The sequence below is a fragment of the Dipteris shenzhenensis genome, chromosome 19 (assembly GCF_047967505.1).
Source record: "Dipteris shenzhenensis isolate YYH24624 ecotype China chromosome 19, Dip_SZ_1.0, whole genome shotgun sequence".
In the NCBI taxonomy this organism is placed as follows: Eukaryota; Viridiplantae; Streptophyta; class Polypodiopsida; order Gleicheniales; family Dipteridaceae; genus Dipteris; species Dipteris shenzhenensis.
This window is the reverse complement of record NC_141614.1, coordinates 50,702,935-50,726,336: the sequence shown is the minus strand read 5'-3', so window position 1 is coordinate 50,726,336 and position 23,402 is coordinate 50,702,935. Positions and strand designations below refer to the sequence as shown.

Below are 23,402 nucleotides of genomic sequence, written 5' to 3'. Positions count from 1 at the left end.
GCACTTTGTCTCATAGGCCCATGAGGCCTCTTGCAGAGGTCTCTCTCTCTCTCTCTCTCTCTCTCTCTCTCTCTCTCTCTCTGTGGCATAGAGAGCAGCAGAGCAGAGGAGATTCCTAGGGAGCATCGCTTATGCATATTGTGTGACTATAAGGAGGTTGAGTCAGAGGAGCATTTTATTTTCAAGTGCCCAGTGTACTACGAGATCCGAGGTCGCTACCACTGCCTCTTCAGAGACGGCTCCGAGCTCCTTTCCAGATTCCTCGCCTACACAGATCACAGATGCCTCGCAGCCTTCATTCACGAGTGGGTCCAACACAGAGAGTACTTACTCAGGCAACGGGGCTTGGCCACATTATCAGACACCTCTCAGAGCAGGATCACAGAGTTCTTCCCATCGAGTGACATTGATCGTCTAGTCTCTAGCTGCAAACGTGACAGAGACCCGAACCCGACGACTGCAGCACAACACGAGACATCGAGGGGACACACAGATCACTCTCGAGGACCTCCCGTCATTGTTTAGACCCGAGATACATCCCACAGGAGTCACGGTGGCTCTGGTCTTGCGTCGAGCCTCGTCCAAGAGACCGAGACGCACAGCACCCCTTGATGGGCGCCAGCGTCCCATTACTGGCTATGCACCAGCTAGGGCGACATGACATATGAAGGATTCCGCTCCGCTCCAATCCTTTTCTTTTCATTGTTATATCCAGAGATATTTGATTATGTATGATCAGACTTAGGATTCGGCACGGGTGATGATGCTCGTTTCAGTAGCTCCACCCTTACTGTGATTTGTATCAAGTTTTCTTTCAATCTCATAGACCCATCGGTCTCCCGAAGACTCTAATAAAATTTGTGTGTGTGTGTGTGTGTGTGTGTGTGTGTGTGTGTGTATGTGGCTTTGTCCCGCGTAGGCATATCACCGATAACATTGCTAATGCCTACATTGGAATTGAATATGCCAAATACACACAGCAGGATGTTATGTTATTGCAAGTTGATATTGCCAAAGCTTTTGATACAGTTCAGTGGGATTTCATTTCATCGACTATGCAGGCTTTGGGTTTTGGCACAAAAATGCAGCAACTCATCAATTGGCTATATCAAGATAGTGAAGCTGCCTGCATACTTTCAGGAGATATTTCTCCATCCTGGACTCTTGCTTGCTCTGTCAGACAAGGATGCCCACTGAGTGCTTTACTTTTTGCCATAGCCACTCATCCACTGCTTCAATATCTGGATCACCTCTTGGACACTAACCAGCTGCACGGTTTGGAGATCCATGGCAGTCGCAGCATGATTGCTCAAGCATATGCCGATGATTCTTTCTTTACTCCAAAAAATACTCGGGCTGATCTGTCCATGATTATGCATGCTCTTTCTACATATGGATTGGCTGCTGGCCTTCGGGTAAATTTTCAAAAATCAAAATTGTTGCCTTTACATCCACAGGACTGGCACAACCTTTTGTGGCCTGGGGAAATTGTCCCTGCTTCTCAATTCATTCGACATCTTGGTTATCCTTTAGGATGGGGACTCACCCGTTCACAACAAACTGATTGGGTGCTAGTAAAGTTGAGGGCAAAACTTGAATATTGGAAGCTTGCAACTTGGCCATTACATGTTCGTCTGCGCATTACACAATCCATTTTGATAGCATACATACAATTTTATCTGCCTCTCACTATGTTTACTAAGGCAGCTTTGGTTTCATTTATGTCAGCTATCATGGAAATTTTCTGGCGTTCAAAACATGGCAAGAAAAGTCTCAGATTACTCTCCATGCATTGTCTCTATTCTCCAAAGATGCACGGGGGTCTGAACATTCTCAATATTCAAATGCATTTACTTGCTCATAGGGGGAAAATGATGATGCAATTTCTACAAGGAGATCAGCCTTGGGCTTTTATGATTCGCTCTCTCTTATTACATCTTCATACATCTGCTTTTGGGAATTGGCAGCCTACTCAGTGGGAATTTTTATTTGGCTCTATCCAAGGCAAGATCAGAGGATGCCCTTTTGTTTCTTCTCTGCTTCTTGATTGGAAACACATTTTATCCCACTTGGAATGGAAAGGCAGGGACTCTCTCTTGGGCAACTCTTTGAGGGTAGAGAATCTCTTTTGGTCTAAAGTATTCCACCCACCTTTGGCCATACAAGAACCTCGACGTTCTTATTTTCTCTCCTTCAAAGGCATTTCATCTGTGGCGGATGTACTTCACGATGATGGCACAATTCTATCTTTTTCTTTGGCTGCTCGCAAATATGGCTTGGGAGCTCATTATCGTCCTTTATGGCATAAAATTTCAGCAATGCTCCAACCGTACTTGCCGGTACCTCATTTAGAAATACAGCATCGGCTCGAGGATTGGATTTTACGTTCTCCTTCCTCATATGTCCGTCCTTTGAAGCTTTCACATATCACAGTGTCATCATTGTATAGAGTGTTATTACCTCCACCTTGGATTTCCAACAGAGCAAATACTGTTTGGCATATGGATCGTCCAATGAAGTGGTGGAGAAAAAGGCTGCGTCTCCTTTGGCATTACAAAGTCCCTCTTCGACAACAGCTTTTTCTATGGCGAGTTCTCCTTGGCATTTTTCCATCTAGACAGTTACTCGCACACAGACATATTGCTTCAGCTGTTTGTCACAGATGCTCGCACTCTACTGAATCAGTGCTCCACATCTTTTGGTCCTGTCCAAATACATCTGATTTCATTGCTCTCATCAGACAGAGGCTTTGACAGCGATTTCCTACTGTTACTTTTGGCAGATTTTTCTGGTTGTTTGGATTTCATCCCCAGAGACAGGGTTTTGAATTATTTTTTATATGGGTGCGATATTCGACCCTATGGACTTTATGGATGGATAGAAATCATAGAGTCTTTGGTGATCCACTATTTTCATCCTTTCTTTTTTTCAAACGATCTCTGCAACAATCATTCTACGATTGTTTTCAAACTCGTTTGATTGATCAGGATGTGTATACAGCCTATACTGAGATCTTTTCTTGAGTAGTAGCTACTTCGTTTTTTGAAGCAGCTATGAATGTAATTATTATATAGAAATAAAAGCTTTCTTCTCACAAAAAAAGTATGTGTGTATATATATATATATATATATATATATATATAGAGAGAGAGAGAGAGAGAGGATACATTAACGTCTACAAAAGGACTTACCGACCTATGCAACAAAGTACAACACTTACATCTCGATGACCGGAGAATCACGGGAGTGCCCAAAGCTCAGCTCCTCCCTAGTTATTATAGGGCATAGCCACATTCCGATACTATCATAGGGTGGCCTTTATAACATCGGTTTAAGACTGAGAATCTTTAGGTTTGGATTTGAAGTCCTAATCAATGCTTGTCCATCCCGATAAAACGCCCATTTGCTTGCTTCCTTTACTTCAGTGAGTTCATTATTTCTCTATTTGAGCTAGATTGGAGTGAGCTCCTCAGATATCCAAATCTTTGTACCCTTCTGTTTACACATTTGTTTGAGGATCTTAACTCTTGCTGCCCTCTATCTAAAGTACACCTGCGCTTGTTTTCCCTTTTGACTGATGTGGATCATCAAGGTAGCCATCTATCAAACCCCTAATGCATAAGGTCATTCTATTGTTTGCTCTGGATTCCTGCTCCTTGACCTCCATATAAAGATCAGCTTTATTTACTTTGTTACTAGCATCAACGATCATCTCTTCTTTGATAAAACTTACTTGATTAGTGATCATCTCCTCAACAATGGAGACAAATTGTGGTGCTGGTGGAGACACACTGCATTTGTGTAACACTTCTGCCATAATTCTTGTTTTACACTACTTTCTTTGTCCTACACCTTCCTCCCAAGAGCTACAGGTTAGAGTCGTGAGCTCTCATATTTCTGCTGCAAGTAATAGATCTGCTCCTGCAAGTCTGGGATGATCCTCTATTTCTGATATGTCTTTGCGAAAGGGGTGGATGTCGCAGCTGCAAAGACTGAATAAGAGGGCGGGCTTGTTGGGGTCGAGGTAACGAACGTTTTCCCCTTGGGAGTCTCTATGGTGACCTGCATAAATTGAGTATCCCTATGCTGAAGCTAGCCCCCACGTTAGGATACCGGTTCAGCCCAACCGGGGTAGTGGTGAATCTGGCTGCGAACTGCTATTTTGGAAAACGACGAACTAGCCTCGCTGCCCAAGACTGGAATTGCTGCAACCTCAGTAAAAGTACTGGAAGCACAAATTAGGGTTGAACTAGCAGTGCACGAGAAAGAAAGAAACAAAGAAAAATTATTAAGTCTACTAAAGACCATATGGGTCTATGAGACTGATAAAAAACCGGATACAATGAGCAAAAGGATGGAGCTACTAAATGAGCATCCTAACCCATGCTAGAAAACTGAGTAGGACATAGTCAATGCCATCATCATCAATGTCACCATAGTCATACATCACACACGTGGCATGAAACGTCAAAGTAGGCCCGGTGATGGACTAGGCTGTGCAAGCAAAAAACTTGTGATAGATTGCTGTCTACTGTCTGGGAGTGTAGTCAGTCGTGATCTCCTCGCAGCAGCTCTACGCTTGACAAGCGCCATAGTAACCCCTGTCGGCTGTGCCCCAGGTCTGAACATAGATGAGATGTCAACTAGAGTGATATGTGCATCTGCCCTCTGTCGAGTGTGCTGTGTCTCAATCTCAGGGTCTCTGTCTCGCCTGATATTTGTGGTCATGGGGACAATATACTCTAGCTGGAAGAACCATGATCACACTCTGAGATGGGTCTGATAAGGCCCCCCGCACCTGTCTCTATGATCTGATGAGATGCCCTCTATGTCGGACCGCCTCCTGAATGAAAGCGGCGAGTCACCTCTGATCTTGATATGAGAAAAGTACGAAAAGGGGCCCAAAAGAGGCAATGGTATCATCCACAAATCTCGTAGTAGATTGGGCACGGAAGGTGAAGTGCTCGTCTGACTCGACATCATGCCGGTCACACAGTGTGCAGATACAACTGCTCATCCACTCTTGATACAAAGTCGGTGCGATGAAACACGGAACTGCCCAATGGCAATCCTAAGCAAGTGTGGAAGGTAGATCTAAGTATTCCTTGGCGGGATAATGAAACCCTCCTCAGGGATGCGTAAGCAGTGGTCCCTATAGAAGCTGAGCTTCACAGGGAGCTCTATTTGTGTCAACCAGGCCCTGAAAGTATGTAGCTGTAACAGATCCTCTTCGATGATCAGGTTGAGCTAGTTGCCCCGAAACTGGACAAATGGAGCATCAATGCTATACTGCAAAGGTGGCAGCCTGTCTATACGAAAACCCAGTCGCTCGAACCATCTACATGTGAGTGCATACCAGCATCTCTAATCAGCCTGAGCTACTAATGCCATAGATGAGGACAGTGCCACGATAGTCTGTGTGGCCCTGCAGTACAAGTCTCGTAGTCTCCCACACCGTATAGATACGTGATAGTCTGGAAGGCTGCATCTAACTGCAATGGAGAAGCCCCGAACTCTGCTTGAATGATCTGATGGGGAACCGATGGCCTATTGCGGTGTTGGAAGGCTAAAAGGAAAGCAAAGAGTGGACACAAACTCAGAATACTTGCATTACTTGCTTGTAGATTGAAGAAGAGTGAGGTCCTTAAGCACCTCATACATGCTCACTGACATCACTGATGACCTCAGAGCTCCACAATCATCTCCTCAATCTGCTCCTAGATTCTCTCAATCATCCTATGTGGCTCTCCACCACCTAACTGTGCTTGTGGGCACCTAACTGTGCCTCTAGCACTCACACATAGAAACATAAGGTGTGCCTGAGGCATACACCTTGAGATATCCCAACAAACCCCCCCTCAAGGAAATGCCTCAGGCTATGTCAAGGATACATCTAGTCTCATAGTTTCTCATGCCATCTCATGGTGGTCAAGGATTAATCTATGGCTAGGTTCTCATGCTAGCAAGGGTTCCCTTGGGTGTAAGGTAAACAAAAGGGATACAAAAAGACCTTCCAATGGTTATCTCCCCTGCATGTACATGCACACAATGTCTGCAGGAGGTACCATGGAACAAAACATACACATGGCCTACATCATAAGGTGACCAGAGGTGCTTATAAAACACACAAAAACACAATAGTTTATTTCTTTCATTTTGGAGGACTATCCAGGCTGAGTACCTTGACATAAAAAGAGAGATCTGGAACATACATAGAGATGATTTAAAATGCATAATCTTCATGGGATGCCTCATCTTGTGGAGGCAAAATATCCATGTCAAGGCAAGGTCTTACCACATGGGCAGTGTCTAGTGCCTTATAAGATGGTACTATGATAGAACAAGTGGATCTGAAAGTCATATCCTTCAAGAGAACAATTATCTTGTCATCTCCATAGTTGTGTAGAGAAGCATATCTTAGGTATCTGACCTTCATCTTTTTCTTGTACTTGGAGTCAAATAAAAGTGCCATGAGAGGGTAGATCTCTGTAGTTGCTTCCTTTTTGGCAACCATTGTTTTGGCAATCTTCAACAAGGAAGTCAGGTTGGCATTTTCATCCTTTGTAGCATAACAAGACATTGCTTTATGTTTTGGCTTTTCACATATTTTGCATAAGCAAGCCATGAGAGGCTCTAACCCAGGTATTGGGTAGTGTCTTCTCTCTTACAGGGCTTAGAATAACAATTGAAATGCTTCAAAATATAAGCATTTAATGTAGCAAAGTCTTGTGACCAAATTTCAAACAATGATGCTTCTTCTTACATGCTTCACAGAGGTGGCTTAAAATGAGAACTTTCCAATCAAAACCAGGTCTAGTAATTCAAAACAAAACTGAAGCCACACTTGTACTGAAGTTATTGAAAGCTTCAAAAGACCAGAAATGCTAGAGTAGCATTTTATGTAGCATCATCTTCAAAAGCTTGTCAAAACTGTCAAAACTAAAGAGCTGAACTTGGAGGGCTTATAGCTCACTCTTCAAAGCAAAAGAAAGGGGGCTTTCTGAGGCAAAAGAAAGCTGGTATACCACAGTAGATCCTCTGGGAAGAAGAGGCGCAAAAACGCGTCAGGTCACCTTCTCTTCCTTCTACAAAGTCGACTGGTTTTTCTCTGTTTTCTCCTTCAATATGCAGCCATTGCTGCTCAGATTTCAGCACAAGGTAGCCCAAGGTATGGAGAAGCTTCCCCTGAAAGGAATTAGAGAAAGAAGGAGCAGGCGCAGAGAAAACGCAGGAAGAGAAATCGACGAAAACCGTGTAATGGCGACCAGCAGAGATGGAGGTTCTTCAATTCCTTGCAGCCGGAAGTTCGCCCCTTCAAGGTGGATCTCCAGCAGGAAGGGCGTGGGAAATGGTTGAGAACCTGAGGAGAACAGGCTTAAGCAAATTTTGGGAAGAAGAGGGAGAGATGGTGAAGAAGAAGAAGAAGATGATGATGATGATGTGGCAGAAATGGGCTCAAGGGGGATCAAATGGCTCTGATACCATGTTGGAAGGCTGAAAGGAAAGCAAAGAGTGGACACAAACTCAGAATACTTGCATTACTTGCTTGTAGAATGAAGAAGAGTGAGGTCCTTAAGTAGGCACCTCATACATGCTCACTGACATCACTGATGACCTCAGAGCTCCACAATCATCTCAATCTGCTCCTAGATTCTCTCAATCATCCTATGTGGCTCTCCACCACCTAACTGTGCTTGTGGGCACCTAACTGTGCCTCTAGCACTCACACATAGAAACATAAGGTGTGCCTGAGGCATACACCTTGAGATATCCCAACATGCGGATCATCTGTGATAGCAAGAGAACCTGTAATACCGATGGCTTACTGCGGATCATCCGTGATAACACGAGAACCTGTAATCTCTCCACTCGAGTCCACTCTATATCGGAGAGGTCTGGCCCCCAGCAAGGGTTGCCATACATGCCTGAAGGTCGGACCAATGACTCGAAGAGAAGAGTCTTGGTCCATGGATCCTGGAAATGTGAGTAGAAGCATTGCCTCTCTCCAATCGGACAAGGCAAGCGTGTCCTCTAAACATGCGGGCCTGCATCACTGGTCTCATCGTTAGGATAGGGCCATAAAAAAGAACCCCCACATATGTGCATGATGAAACAATCTCAACCGGTGACCCGTCAAAAGTAAACTATTGTCTGTGTGCAGCTGCTCAAGAGGTGTTGGAGATCATGACCTTGGTTTTACCCCGGTTGACCTTTCAAGCCATGGGACTCACAAAAAGTCAGTAGTGCATCTAGGTGTCTCTGGAGCCTCTCAGCGGCGGATGAAGGTAAGAGCACTACGTCATCAACATATAATAAAATCTGGAGCAAGGAACCAGCAAGAGAGCAACTAGCTCCTCCTAGGGTCCTCATAAAAGACTCAAGCTCGTCTCCATAGAGGCCAAACAAGGTCGGAGAAAGTGGGCAGCCTTGTTTGACCCCAATGGTGCTCATGATCTCATCTGTACATCCACCGCCTGTCCAAACTCTGCCAGAAACCCTCTCATATAATGCCATAACAGCCCATACAATCTCCTCGCCATAGCCCAACTCTTGTAACCGCCTGATGAGATGTGCTCGTGGCACTGTATCAAAGGCTTTGCAGAAGTCCACAAAGCAGAAATAAACCCTCTGCTTCCATGCCATGGCCTCCTCTATGACACTCCTGAGTGTAAGTATGTGGTCCATGGTCCCATGATCACGTCCGAACCCTACCTGCCCCTCTATCCTGAGTCCCTACATCTCTACATAGCGGCTGACCTCCACGTATATCTCGGACATGACATGCCCAATCATAATTGTTTTGCAGCTTTCTGGGCTCATGCGATTCCTACCTTGTGAATAGGTGTGATGTTATTGAGGTTGCATATGCGTAGGAAACCGAGGCAAACCGCTTCATTGAACAACTTTGCTAGGATTAGGGCTAGGATATCAATCCCGTATGCAACAAACTCAATGCATAACGCCTCATGATCTTTCACTCGGCAAGAGGTGGGTCATGGTGTGTGCGAGAGATCACAAGTGGGCTGATTGGGGATATCATATAATATGCATGCGTAGGTGTGCCCAACCTGAGTATTTGTGAGTAGTGAGGGGGACCGCTGTTCAAGGAACCTCCGCCAAAAGTCCTTGCAGCTTTTACTAAACAAATGTTCAATAATTCTTTCTCGTTTCGGCGAACGAAGGCTCATTTCTTCCGACGGACTAGACGACAGTGCTCACGTATCATGTCCAGTTCGCTCGAAAGCCCATGTTTAGACTCGAATTGGAGTTGTCGGCAAAGAGCCTTACACTCGTCATCATACCAACTATGGCATGGTACAAATCCCAAAGGCGGTGGACGATTGGAGCGTGTGATGTACAAGAAGGCGTGAAGGGCAGCCTCGTGCAGTGATCGGCTAATCAAAGCGGCAAAGTCTTCGAGGAGAAAGAAAGAAAGTTTATTAAAGTCTTTAGAAGACCAATGGGTCTATGAGACATTGAAAATCTTGATACAAACGAACTTTGAGGGTGGATCTACTCAAACGAGCATCCACACCGATGCAGAATGCCAAAAACTAAGTACTAAGTACAACATAGTCATGTCAATTGTCAACTACAAATCAATCTCATCATCATCGTCATCACAAACATCGTCCAGTAAGGCTCTGTAGTAGGTATATCCTTCACCAAGGATTAGAAAGCAGCTCCTGTGAATGCTCCCACCCCCCCCGCTCCCGTCTACCTCCCTCGCGCTGCGCGGCCCCCTCCCCCCTTCCCCTCCCTCTCCGCCGCGCCTCCCTCCATCCCCCTCTCCTCCTTCTCCGCCTGCCATCCACCCCCCCCTCTCCTTCCTTCTCCGCCCCTCCATCCTTCCTCGCCTCCCCCCCCTCGCGTTGCGCTACTACCCCCCCGCCCCCTTTCCTCCCCCTTCCCCACCTCTGCGCTATGCTCCCAACCCCCCCGGTCCCCTCCCTCCTCTCCTCTTTGCTTCCCCGGCCTCCCTCGCGCCGCGCTGCCACACCCTCGCCTCTCCTCCCTCCCTTTCCCCGTCCTGCGCCGTGGTGCCACCCCCCCTCCCTCCTCCTTTCCTCCCCTCCCTCGCCATTCTCTCCCCACTCTACCGCCTCTCGCCCCCCCGCTTCCTCGTACATCTCCATCCCTCCCTCTTTCCTCCCCCGCCTCCGCCCCATTCCTCCCTCCCTCGCCTCTGCCACTTCCTTTCCCCCGCCTTTTGGAGCTTTCGCAGTTTGTCGGTGCGGTATGGTGGCCGTAAGTCCGGAACCGGTGGCCCAGACGGACCCCCCCCCCTCCTTCAACCTACCGCATAACACTAATAGAGCATTAGGTCTCCTTGGTGAGCAGGCCACCACTGACTTTTCCCAGACGTCCGTTTATGGGAGAGTCATTGGCTACGCCCCTTCACGAGCAAACATCAGGGACTAGTTGCAGTCCACCCTTTACCTTGAGGACAGTCACATTGAGGAGGTCGCACTCATGGGACGTGATATCTTCTGGCTCAAGCTCTCCTCAGCACAAGCTGCGAGCGATATGGTCAGACGGTCCCGTACCTCTGTGGGTGGGAAGATCATCCTTATGGTCCCATAGTATAAGGGTTTCAATGTAGCGGACTTCGATGCCCACTTCCGCATTCCCCACCATCCAGTTACCCTCATCTTCCCAGGCCTCGCAACAGAGCTTCGCCTGATCATCAAGGACTTGGGGGCGCACTTTGGCTGGCTCATGCAGGACACCTTCGTTGATGCGGCGGCAGCCCAAGGGGTGCCACGTGTCAAAGTGGCAGTCCTAGATCCGCAAAGTATCCCCTCGGGGTTCGAGATTGAGACGGACACAGGTGTGGTGACGCAGCGCGTTATGGTCACTGGTCACTCAAACCAGTGTCTGAGATGCCACGGTTTCAGGCATCAAGCGCGCTCTTGCCCTCGCTTCACGAGGACAGAACCTCAGATGGCCCCCATCCAGGCAACTCAGGATCCCTCCCGCCAGGCATCGACACCCCCTCCCGAAGGGAAAGGCTGGACTGAGGTCAAAAGCAAACGGAAAGGAAACAAAACAGTAACAAAAAAGCCACCCCCTCTCCAGCAAGAGACCCCTGGGGTCACCAATCAGCAGCAGCCCAGTAAGGGGAAGGAGAAAGGGAAGAAGAAGGTCAGCCAACCTCCCCCTCATCCTTCACCCCGCCCCCCCCCCCTCCTCCCCCCTCCTCCTCGGTTCCCCTACCTCTCCCCCCTACGGGAACCCCCCCCCCCAGCACCTTTGGTTTCAGCCCCCCCTCTCCCTCGAGCATGATCCCACGGGAACCCCCCCATCCACCTGCGCTGCCCGCGGCCCCGAAGCCAGCACAGACCTCCTGCGCGCCTATCCCCCTGGCTCGATGGAGGGGAGAGGCCCTTCCCCGCAGAGAGCCAGCACCACTCCAACTCTTTCAACAACCAGCACCCCTCTTTCTGGTTCTAACTCCTCATCTTCGTCCCCCCACCCAAGGGCAGCTCCTAGAGCTCTACCTTTGGAGTTTTACCGAGATGGACCTTGGGATTACTTGGATGCAGCTGGTATTGGCTCCTTCCCTGCATGCCTAGACATCAGCATCTTCTTCCTCCGAAAGGGGGCGGAGGGTGAGGTGTCCGTCCTTGCCCCCCATGATGGTCCTAACTATTCCTTCACTATCACCAGTGACGAGAATGAGCAATGGACGAATGAAAATGTTTGGGAGACGATTCGTGATCAGTCCCAGGAGCAGGTACAGGACTGGATCGGTAGCAGAGCAGCCAAGCTTCTTCAGCAGCAGTGGAAGGAGGGTGACGTTCGTCTGAGATGGCGCCACAGCGCCAAACGATTCCGCCTTTTGGTCATCATTCACCGCCTCTGGAATGGATCTACGCGGATGGGCTCTGCCCTTGGAGAACCTCAGAGGTAGCGGGCTTCTACAGTATTTCCCTGGCGGAGGCTTCGAGTTGGTTAGAGAGAGCTTACCACCATGGGACGAAGGGCCTTTCCCCTCTGTTGAAGGTTTTAGAGGATGGGTTCGATGATCCGGCCTCTCCTTCAAAACCTTCATAGAAGCGCCTTTGTCTGCACACTGGACATCCTCCGACCACCTCGACATTGACCGCAAGCAAATAGCTGTTTGTGGCCCATCTCTCCTCTTCATGAGTATACGCATTATCTCTTGGAACGTCAACGGGTTCCACTCATCAGGAACCCGCGGCCCCAGGAAGATGGTGCTCAGACAGGAGCTCCAACCAACTTTGGGGGGAAGAGTAGATGTGCTCCTATTGCAGGAACACAAGCTTTCAGCTTCTCAGACCAGTAAGTGTGGGAAGGTCCTCACAGGACACTCCCACACCTACTGGGAACCTTCGATTGGCGAGCAGGGGAGGAGAGGGGGTGTATGTACCTGCATCGACACTTCTCTAGTTCAGCATGTGTATGGTTTTGGCACCTTGATCCCAAAACGAGCGCTTTGGGTGGGCTTGAATATTGAGGGATCCCGCATCGGCATCCTCAATATTTATGCCCCGACCAACCTTAGACGGAGAGCCGCTTTCTGGAGCTCTTTGACATACTTATTGCCAAAGATGGATTCTTGGATTGTAGGAGGGGATTTCAATAACCTTGAGGGCTTAGAGGATCAGCAGGGACGGGGCCCAGAGTTCCTCGGTATAGCTCAGGTGGAGCAGGCGGAATGGGAGTCCTTGTTCGCTGTGGGAGGTCGGGACAGTTGGAGGGAGCCTTCCTTTTGCAAATGGACAGGGAGCCTGGACTTCTCTTGGGGTTACAATAAGGAGGGAGGCAGACTTTTGGAGCGGTTGGACCATTTCTATGTTAGTGATTGGGCGATAGGTAGAGGTGGAGAGTCAGGGGTGGTTCTAGGGACGACCCTCTCTAACCATGCCCCAGTCATCCTAGTCCTAGACTCAGCCTCTCACTCCTTATCTCCCCGCTCGTGCCGGATCCCAAAGCTCACGTTCTTGCCGAGTCTAGTCTCATATGTCAGCAGGAGGCGACCCTCGTCAGGTAGCAGCGGTGGGCAAAGGAGAGGGGTCTCAGACGAGACCTTGCCTCGATACAACGGATGCAGCAGTCTTCTCCAGGCTCTGAGGAGCTCAGACGACAAGAGGTTAGAGCCCGAGCCATGTTAGAGGAGATCACCCAGCGACGCTCAGAGTTCTAGTTTCATGCTTCCAAGTCCTTTTGGGCTAGGAAAGGCGACAGGATGTGTAGAGAGTTCTTCGGGACTCATGGCCAAAGGTCAGCAGGGGAACATCTCTGATCTCTTAGAGCGCAGGATGGTATTGTCAAGACAGATCCAGATGAGATCAGGGACTTGGCGACCGATTTCTACAGATCCCTGTTCCAGCAGGAGCCCTCGGACCCTCGTGCCCGCCGATGCAGGGAGGAGGTGTGAAGGTATACGCCGTCGCTCGTGCAGCCTAGCATGAGTGAAACCCTTCTCGCCCCTTTCACCATGGCAGAGATGCAGGAAGCTGTGAGCAATATAGATGGGCAGAAATGCCCAGGTGAGGATGGGCTCTCTAGAGCTTTCTTCACCACCTTTTGGGAGCAGATCTACCAGCCCTTGCTCGCAACCTTCCAGCATATCTTCTCCAACGGACAGATGCCAGAGAGCCTTGCGACAGGCTTGATTTGCCTCATCCCCAAAGGGGGGGACCGTCAGGAGATCAGAAAGTGGCGCCCTATCACCCTCCTCCCGACTGCCTATAAAATCCTCGCCAAGATGATCAGTAGCCGCATCCGACCCCTGCTACATGATTTGATCCATGATACCCACACTGGTTTTGTCCAAGATCGCAGCATTTTGGACAACATCTTCACATTCTCAGAGGCGACGGAGTGGGCCCAGCATAGTGGCCAGCACCTTGCCATACTCCTTCTTGACTTTGAGAAGGCGTACGACAAGGTAGACTGGTCCTCCTTGGAGGGCACACTTTCTCGGTTCGGTTTCCCGGACGAGTGGATCAAAGGTATTGCTAGCCTCTACAAATCGGCCTCCAGCCGGGTTATCATCAGTGGCAGGATGGGGGAGAGATTCACCCTCGAGCGCTCGATACGTCAGGGCTGCCCGCTTGTGCCCTACCTCTTCCTATTTCTTGTGGAGGCCATGACTCACTTCCTACGAGCCCGCACCACTGGTCTCCGAGCGATGCACCTCCCTATTCGAGATGATGCAGAACTTCTCGACTCCGAGTATGCAGACGACACGGCCCTGTATGTGCAAGATGATATCGAGTCACTGGAGCAAGTGAGACTGTCTTTAGAGGTTTTTTGCCTAACCGCTAGGGCGAAAATCAAGTGGTAGTTGGTTTTCTTACGGATCCAGGAGCCAGCTCACAGTGGGGTATTTTCCTGGGGTTTTGTTGGATCCCTAGAGGACAGACACATTACCTCGGATTCCAGGTAGGGCTGGATATCACGCCGGCTCAACAGTTCCTACCGGTCCTAGTTTCCATATGACGGAAGCTAGCCTTCTGGAGCACGGCTCGGCTATCTCTGGCAGGCAGGGCCCTTGTGGTCAATCGGGTCCTTCTAGCCACCTCTTGCTACGTGGCATCTTGCTGGTGTTTCTCGAGATCGTGCGTAGCCCAACTGAGGAGACTAGTGCGGAACTTTCTGTGGTCTGGCTCAGATGGTTCCGGCACCACCAAAGCCCGGGTCACCTGGCAGACGGTCATTCTCCCCCAGACAAAGGGCGGTCTTGGCATCATAGATCCAGAACTGCAGAGTCGGGCATTACTTAGCAAGTTAGTCATCTGCGGTCTATCCCCAGGAGGGCAAACGTGGAAGCTCTTGCTTCAACATGGTCTCAGCACGTGTATCCCCCAGAGAGGGGGTGACTGGCAGCCGTCTATCCAGTGGATTTTCACTTCAGCCCCGCTGACTCGGCCCCGCTCCCCCTTCCTCCGCGGCCTCATCTCGGTCTGGAGGAAGTTGCGGCACAGCCTCTCTCAAGTTCCCCCCAGCTGCCGAGAGGAAATAGACAGACAGCCACTCATCTGGAGCAGCCAGGTGACAGATGATACAGGTCGCCAGCTTGGAGAGAGATCCCATATCCCATGGGCGCTCTGGGCGCGTGGGCCTGCGCACTTGCTCACAGTTTGGAGGGACGTCTATAGCGGGGCCCAGGCAAGCTGGCAGCAGCAGTAGGTATGGCACGTGGGATCCAGGCTCGTCGAGCGGAGATCGATGCTGCCATTCCTGCAAGTTGGAGGATTCCCATGATCACTAGACAGCTCCTCCCAGGAGATGAGAGGTGGCTAGGGCAGTTCACTCCCCAACCATTCCTTTGGTGGTTGCAGGCCTTTTCTGGGACTCCTCGATTCACTTCTTCTCCATCGCCGATGGTAGCCGTCTCCAAAGCAGAGAGGCCGTGATCGACCCCCAGCTTCCCTGGCAGCGCCTTCGCATCATAGGGCTGCAAGGGAAAGCATGGCATACAAACCCCTTGATTGTTCAGGACCAGGACTGGAGACTCTGGATTTGGGAGGGCCGCTCCTTGACAGAAGTGGAGTGGGACCCAGGGGAGTGGCACTGGCCACCACTGGAGACCTCAGAGAACCCTACCCCCTTCTTCTCATACAGCGTGCGTACCGGTAGGCGTGCTCTGGGGGCTCTCCAGCGCAGGCTACCCACCCGGGCATATAGTTGGTATGCCCAAGGGATATCTCTAGTCTTTCTTCGTACATTCTGGAAGACTCTTTGGGCAAGTTGGCGGCCGAGGAAGATCTCTTACTTTCTTTGGATGGTGGTCCACAAGGGGCTACCAGTTGGGAGATGGCTGAGGCAGATGGGGCAAGAGGGGCACTGCCGGATGTGTTTTCAGGAGTCCCTGAAGCACTGCCTTTGGAGCTGTTTGCATGCTCAGTCAGTGTGGAAGGGAGTCATGGGGATCTTAGCGAGGGCTGCACCTGAGCTAGACCCGTCACTTGGGGAGCCGTTTGTTGGTGCAACACCAAGATGGGACATCACTTGGCTTATGAGCTCTCGGCAAGATCCAGTTTTCTTCATCACGCAGGCCACCTGGGCATACATGGAAAGCTTCCCTTGGCATCTGACAGAGACAGATGTAGGAGCAATGACTCGGCACCCAGTTTGGGAGATCATAGGGAGTATTGTAGGCTGGCATATCTGGACTTCCACATGCGCGTAGACCTTAGGAGATCAGGCTTCTTCTGCTACCCAAACCCTAGCGGACATTTGGAGCACGATCATTCACACGCTCAAGGGTCAGTGGGATCACATTCAGGGGGAGTCCCGGGCAGGGAAGAAGAAGCGACGGCGCTTCCTTCGCAACTGGGACCATCAAGAGCTGTTCTTCCAACACTCTGCTCAGAGTCTTCAGTGGCATTACTCCCCCCCACCGTGGCTGTTTGTCCACACTCAGATGATTATGCCCTGAGAGGCTTGTAATTATTTTGTTACCACGGGCTGTATCCGCTTTGTGATTACAGCCCGCAGGCCTTTAGGCCTTCTTGTACTCTCGTTTTCAAGCAATATAACTATAGCAGATTGCATGTTTGCAATCTGTGCCTCGACAATTGGGGTGATCCCTGGGACTGTGCGTACGACGGTGACCTCCTGTCGGGGAGCTGCGAGATGTCCTATTTGAGTCCCTGAATGAGATCTCGAATAGCCCGAGCCTGCTCCTGTATGACGTGCCCCTGCTCCTGGGTGAAGTGGACCTGCTCCTATGCGAAGCGTGTCAGCTCCAACTCGCGCTCACATATACTGTGTACCTCCATCAACAAGTCCTCCCAAGCCTCTAATGGATCAGCTTGTCCGTGCCCTAGCTTAAACTGGAAGAATTGTGGCATGAAAGTGAGAGCATGCGAGTGTGAGGATGCGGCCGAAGGCTAGGTGGTGACTGGGTGAGCTGGGTACGATATGGGGATGATAGTGGCATGGACGAGGCGATCCCCATAGGGTGTGGGAGCGTAGGTTGACTGAGAGGCAGCGGGGAGAGAAAGGTCGAGGCGTAATGCGAAGCAATGTATGACACCTCCGAAGAAGGTGTCATAAGAGATGAGAGAGCTGTAAATAACAGGAGAGGAAGGGAAGGAAGCAACTGACATCATGGGTATGGGTATGTCACTGACAGTGGCTGTAGCTGTAGCTGGGTTGAGAGAGGGTTTTCAATGTCACCCCCTCTTTAGTAAAAGTTGTAAGAAGGATCATAAGGGAATTTTCATAGAGAAGTCTACTCTACATGTGGGTTTCTTCAAAAGCCATCCCATTATGCTCTCACCATTCCTAAAGATTCACCTAAAGATTTTTGTATAAAATAGGCATTGCCATAATACTTTGCATATTTCTAAGTGAAACTATGTTTTCTTCTGATCGATTTTTGCCATATTTATGCATAGTTGGAAGCCTTTTTTTTCCTTCGCTCGGACACTCGGAAGATTTCGCTCGGAAAATGCTCGTCCCCAAATAGAGATAGAGGCTGGAGCTAAGGCTGAGGTGGGCCCCGCCTTTGCTTTGTTGTCAACCTTGAGTCCACTTCGGTTGTAGTGTGTGTTCACATCCTCAAGTTTCAGCTGTATCGGTTGCTTTTCTTTGTTGTGTTGTCGTCTTTCTTGGCTTTGTCCATCTCTTTTTCGCCTTTTCCTATTTCTTTGGACTCATTTGTGTCCCCTTGGTGCAGGTCTTAGTGCACGATCGGGAGCGGGAGCACAGGCTCCCCCCCCAATGGCGGGAGGCACACCCAAGGCGAGCAAGAGGGGAGTCGGAGGCGGGTAGGAAGGGTTGCGCGTGGAAGCAAAGGGCAAAGCCAATGAGCAGGAGGGCGGAGCGAGCAGGTCGGGTGGGGAGCAAAGGAAGGGAGCAATGGAGGCGCAACGGGAGGAGATATAGAAGCGGAGCGAGAGGCGCAGAGGCGGAGCGAAGTGGGAGGTGGAGAGACGAGCGGGTTGGGGGTGCAGCAGCGGACCTGCAAGACGGAGGGATGGCCGAGTGGCGGCGGCGAGAGGGGAGCTGCCAGTCGAGGAGCAGCAAGGCTGAAGGCGAAAGGCGGATGAGGTATGTGATCAATATAGGTGAGAATTGTGTAGAGTCATGTAGAGTGTATTGGTGAGAGGTTGTGATCAAAGTGTATTTCTTCTTCGCTAACTCAATGGCCTTCTGCTTAAGTTGCGATTAGTGGGTGGGAGTTGGTGAGAGGAGGTAGCCTTGTTTGCCCTTATGTTGCTGCTTAGGATTATCTTCTCCTTGGAGCTTGACCCATCTACAAGAGGCCTTGCTAGTTTCTTGAACTCCTCAAAACAGCAATAGATAGCTTTTCTTTTATTCTTGGCCACCCCTTTGCTGCGGCTCTAATAGCGCCAGATAGTCTACCATGTATGTTTGGGCTCTAATTCTTGGCCACCCCTTTGTTGCGGCTCTAATAGCGCCAGATAGTCTACCATGTATGTTTGGGCTAGAACCCTTCTTGACATGTGTCCTTATTCCTTGCTCCTTTGTAATGCTAATACAAGAGTTATAACTTGAATAGCTTGTATTCCTAAAATATGCACACTTAACCTAAAATAGCACTTCTTTCTTAAGATAAGACATTCATAAATGGATCTATCATCCAACACTCACTCTAGTCTATCTCAGTTGTTGCCAGCCCTTGGCTAGACGACTATTGTATTCACAAATCGATATAGATCCTGGACACATCTAGTCCCAACCTTGAGCCTTGCTCATCCTAGGTTAGACCAACTGTCATTGGTCTCAAGGATTAACGACCTTGGATAGTATCCATTACAACTAGGCGACTAGTGCAGCCTCCTGCGAAATGGACAAATCTACAGCCTCCCAAGCCAATCTCTCCAGCAAGCCTCAACACCAAGCTCTAGAGACGACAACAATCTCGACGTGCACCCTTAGGCTCCAACGAAGACGGTGACAGAATCTTTACGATTCCGTCAATATCGGGAAGATTCCGGCATCTCATCCCTTCTCCACACACAAGGCAGCCAGTCCACTGTGACACGTGGAATGCCCACGAGTTGACACATGGCGCCAACGTTTCCTTCTCATACACCTGGCATCTCAGACAATCTGCCACGTGGCAAATCAACCTTATCATGTGGCCATGTCACCTTGTCTCTACCACGTCATCAAGGTTGACCTGTAGGCCAGGTTAGGTCAACTTGACCATGGGTTACTCAATTTTGACTCTGGTTAGGTCAACTTGACCTTGGATTAGGTCAATGAAGCGACACCTCATCAATGCCCAATCAACAGTGCCACATCATCATTGCCACGTGGCACTGATCCCTCTGCAAGCACACTGCATGTACACCCAATTGCCACCTTAGCACACAGTGTCCCAGAGGCACACCCCTTGCTAGGCTCAGTCACCGCATGTGACCCCCTAAGTGTTGCATCATCACAGAACACACTTGCACCCTTTTTGCCCCTCCATCTAGATCAAGCCGTATCTTTTCATCCAGGAAGGATTTGAGGGTGCTCCAAAACGCTCTGATACCATGACAAAATATGAAGAGTGGAGATGAGGAGAGAGGGCACAGCTAGAGAGCACACCACACATGACTAACTATACACTAGATTTAGTTGAAAATGTAGAATATATACAAACCCTTTCACAGTTAGGGTCAAGGCATCTAACCCTTTCCTTTATAGCACTGTATTGGTTAGTGCTATGCACAATATTATCACATGTTGAGTGTGGTTTCTCAACAAGCGGCTGAGGGTAAGACAAGAAATTAAATTATTCTTCTAAACGATTTAAGAAAGCAGTGAGCATAATACCCTATAAGAAACTATGGGATAAGATGGAGTAGCATAGGGGTCTAACAAACAAGGATGTGCCTTCTCTCACCGACTCTCTTTGGTCTATTCTTTCATGAATTAGAAGAAGAGATGAGCTACAGTGAGTCGTCTCTGTCAACGCTCGAGTTGCAGCAGATATCTTTCACTTTTGGACGGAAAGAACTGAAAGTACTTCCAACATATGAAAACTTCGGTCTACAATTTGAAGCCAATGGACACAAGAGTTATGGGACACAAACCCTATTCAGCTTCCACAATCAAGGCAGACAATCACGCGTGTGGAACTGTAGGAGATAAGGAAGGTCTTATACACAATGCTGATGCAAAAGTGGCTCTCTACAGATGCCACTCCGAGGAGCGAAACTCTCCAAGGAATACTACAAAAGAGTAGAAAGAAAGAAAGAAAGAAAGTTTATTAAAGTCTTCGGAAGACCGATGGGTCTATGAGACTGTGAAAATCCTGATACAACACGCTGTGGTAGTGGAGCCACTAAATGAGCATCCATACCAATGCAAAATGCAAAAATGCAGAATGGCAGTACTAAGTCCTAAGTACAACATAGTCATGTCCATGGTCGACTATATATCAATCTCAGCATCATCATCATCATCAGCGGCAGCAAGATATCACGATAGATGGCATGAAGTGGAGGTATGGAGGCAATGGAGCAATAATGTTTCTCAGAGTTAGAAATCAAGATACAAACCCTTCCAGCATCATGTTAGCAAAGGTAAGGGTGATACATATGAAAGGGGAAGTACTCTACCAGCACATCCACTACCATGCACATATACTAAGACACATACATATATACATAATAGATACATGTACACATGAAAATACACGTAGACATATATGAATGTATGCACACACAAACACGCGTACAAAGATGGGGGGGCATATTTTCCTTACACTACTGATTCTGGAACTATCTTTAATTTCTTTCGGATTGGTCCATTCATCAAAGATGTGATATCTGTGGCCACTTGCTTCTGACTACTGCGCAACATTAACTTTTTGTAATAATTTCCAAAGTTGAAAAAGGAGTTTTTCTTCTGGCCAATGGAAGAAATTGTTGACACGCTTGATGAGGATTGCCCTTCATCCTCAAGCAAATTGTAGAAATCCTGAGAAAAAAGAGATGTAAAGATGTATGTAAGTAAAAATTGCTACAAATATATACAAGCATGTACAAATACAACCACATATTTTTTGTCAAAAGAAAATAATAATTTAGGAAGTAGCAACTTATACATGCTTGATCAAGACTTACTATAAAATGAACTATCTAGCTAAACAAGATAATCCATGGAAGGCTCTCTTCCTATATCCCTTATGTTCATGTTGCCCTAGCAACCATGCTCAACTCCTTGTTTGTGGTACTGTCAGGGCCCAGAGGCTCATTAGGTTGTGACACATCCAATAAACGTTAGTGTGTGAGTGGTTTTTTCCTCCCTAGTATTCCCTGCCATGTGTTTTTTGTGACACATCCAATAAATATGTGGTGTTTAACTCCCTCGTCTTTCTTGTCTTCTTTCTTTAAAACATGGGTTAATATTATTATCCTTACAAGACTTCCCATTCCCCTATACTTTGTGAAAGTCTTTGTTTGGGATCTTGGCCTTGATAAACTGACATATATATGAAACATAGCTACACTATTTTTTAGTGGTTGTCAATGCAACATGTACTTGCACAAACACAAGCATATATATACATGTACTATGTATATATGTACTATGTAGATATGTATTATATATACATATACATATATATATTATGTATATACATACATGTGTATGTGTGTGTGTACATACATACCGACACATATATGTATGTATATACATACATTTAAATATGCATGCATGCATACATACATACATACGCACTTTTTTTTTTGTACAAAATGTTTCATAGCTATTCGTACTAGAGCAGCTATGATGGTTTATTTCATTTTTTTCTAGTTTATTAGTAGTAGCTGTCTCACTTTGGGACAGCTGTGAATGTACATTCTTCCTGATGAAAGGTTTTTACACACACATATGTGTGTATGTATGTATGTATGTGTACATATGTGTGTGTGTGTGTGTGTATGTATCTTCACACACACAAAAAGTGTGTGTGTACATATATATACATATATATATCTCTATACATACATACATACACATGCACGTACGCGCGCACACATATGTGTGTGTGTTTGTGTGTCTATCCTCACAAGAGTCCATGCCACATATCTTTTGGCAATGCCTTGAATCTTATGACTTCGCTCTCATGAAGCCAACGGCTGTAGGCTCGCTTTCCTAGTGCTTGTTTTGACAAGCCATCTGGCTCTTTGATTTTAATCCTGTAAGGCAAGGATTTGATCTACTTTTTTACGGGGTTCGTTAATGCACACTTTGGACTCTATGGAAGGATCATAACCATCGAGTCTCTAGTGATCCCTCCTTGGCTAAATATCAGTTCTTGCTGCTCCTGCCTTGTGTCTTCCCGTCTTTCTTTCGCCCTTGTTGACTTCTTTTGTCCTCTACATAAGTCCTCTGTCCACTGTCCTTTTCCCTTGTCACCTCTGCTGCCCTTTCTTTTGTCATGTGCATAAGTCCTCTATCTATTTTCCTTTTCCCTCGTCACCTCTGCTGGCTTTTTTTTTTTTAACTGGTTTTAGCCCTTTTCCCTCTTCCAAGCTTTGCTGTGTTTATTGTGTATAAACTTACCTCCTTTCTACTTCCTGGCCTCCTCTATCTCATCTTTATTTTCGCCTTTGTGTGGAACTCTGCTGTCATTTCCGCTTCTATAGGAGCTAATGGCTACTCTGAAGACTTTATATGCATAAGAAGCAGAAGCAGGATTTGGGTCAGGATGACCCTGTGCATGAATGAGAGATTTGAAGATATCCACAAGGATTGGAAAGATTCCGCTCCCACTGTTGGGATAATGGTGGAGGTTGATGATATTGTGGATCTGGTTCGTGAATATGCCAAGCACGCAGTGATTGATAATTTCCTTTCCAAGCCGTATGCCAGTTGCCGCTGATGTGGGTAACTAGTTGACATGCACTTTAGGTGGTTGTTTTGTTCACAGAGTGCATTATGCAGCCAGGAGCTTTTTTGAAGTTATTATGGCGGATGAGCAAGTTGCAACATAAACAGACGCTCTTGAAACACTCTCCACTTTTCTATGGACAGCAAATGGTTCATGTTCTCCCATGGTCACCCACCAGGGACTATCAAGCTTTGATTAGACATCGTTGTCCGGTGTGGGTGGAGGTAGTGGATTTTCCTCAATGCCTGGCTTCTTTGTTGCCAAAAACTACAGTCTCTTTGGGCAAGGTGGTGTGTCCACCATGGCCAAATGGCAATCCCAATAGATTTTGCACCTTGTGGGAAACTGATTACCCCACTCCAGAATCTTATTTTGCTACTGTCAATCATGTTGCTATGGGAAGTGCCTTTTATAAGCTTAAATGGGGATTATTTGCAGGAGCTTGCTTTGAATGCAAGAAGTTTGGGCACATGGCCTCGCAATGCCCTCTGAATTTACACAAAATGCCTCCAGATGCATGCCGGCCCAAATGCAAAGTAAGGATACTGGTGGCTCTTTAGTG

At 48.0% G+C, this 23,402-nt stretch overlaps 1 protein-coding gene across 1 annotated transcript in view; it reads right to left on the bottom strand.

The window, feature by feature from the left end:
- The window catches only part of SCPL51 (serine carboxypeptidase-like 51), a 78,233-nt gene that overhangs the window by 13,881 nt on the left and 40,950 nt on the right, over window positions 1–23,402 (bottom strand). The window contains exon 10 of the mRNA XM_087390414.1: window positions 20,708–20,922. Within this exon, the coding sequence (XP_087246540.1) occupies window positions 20,708–20,922 (215 nt within the window). The remainder of the gene's footprint in view (window positions 1–20,707; window positions 20,923–23,402) is intronic.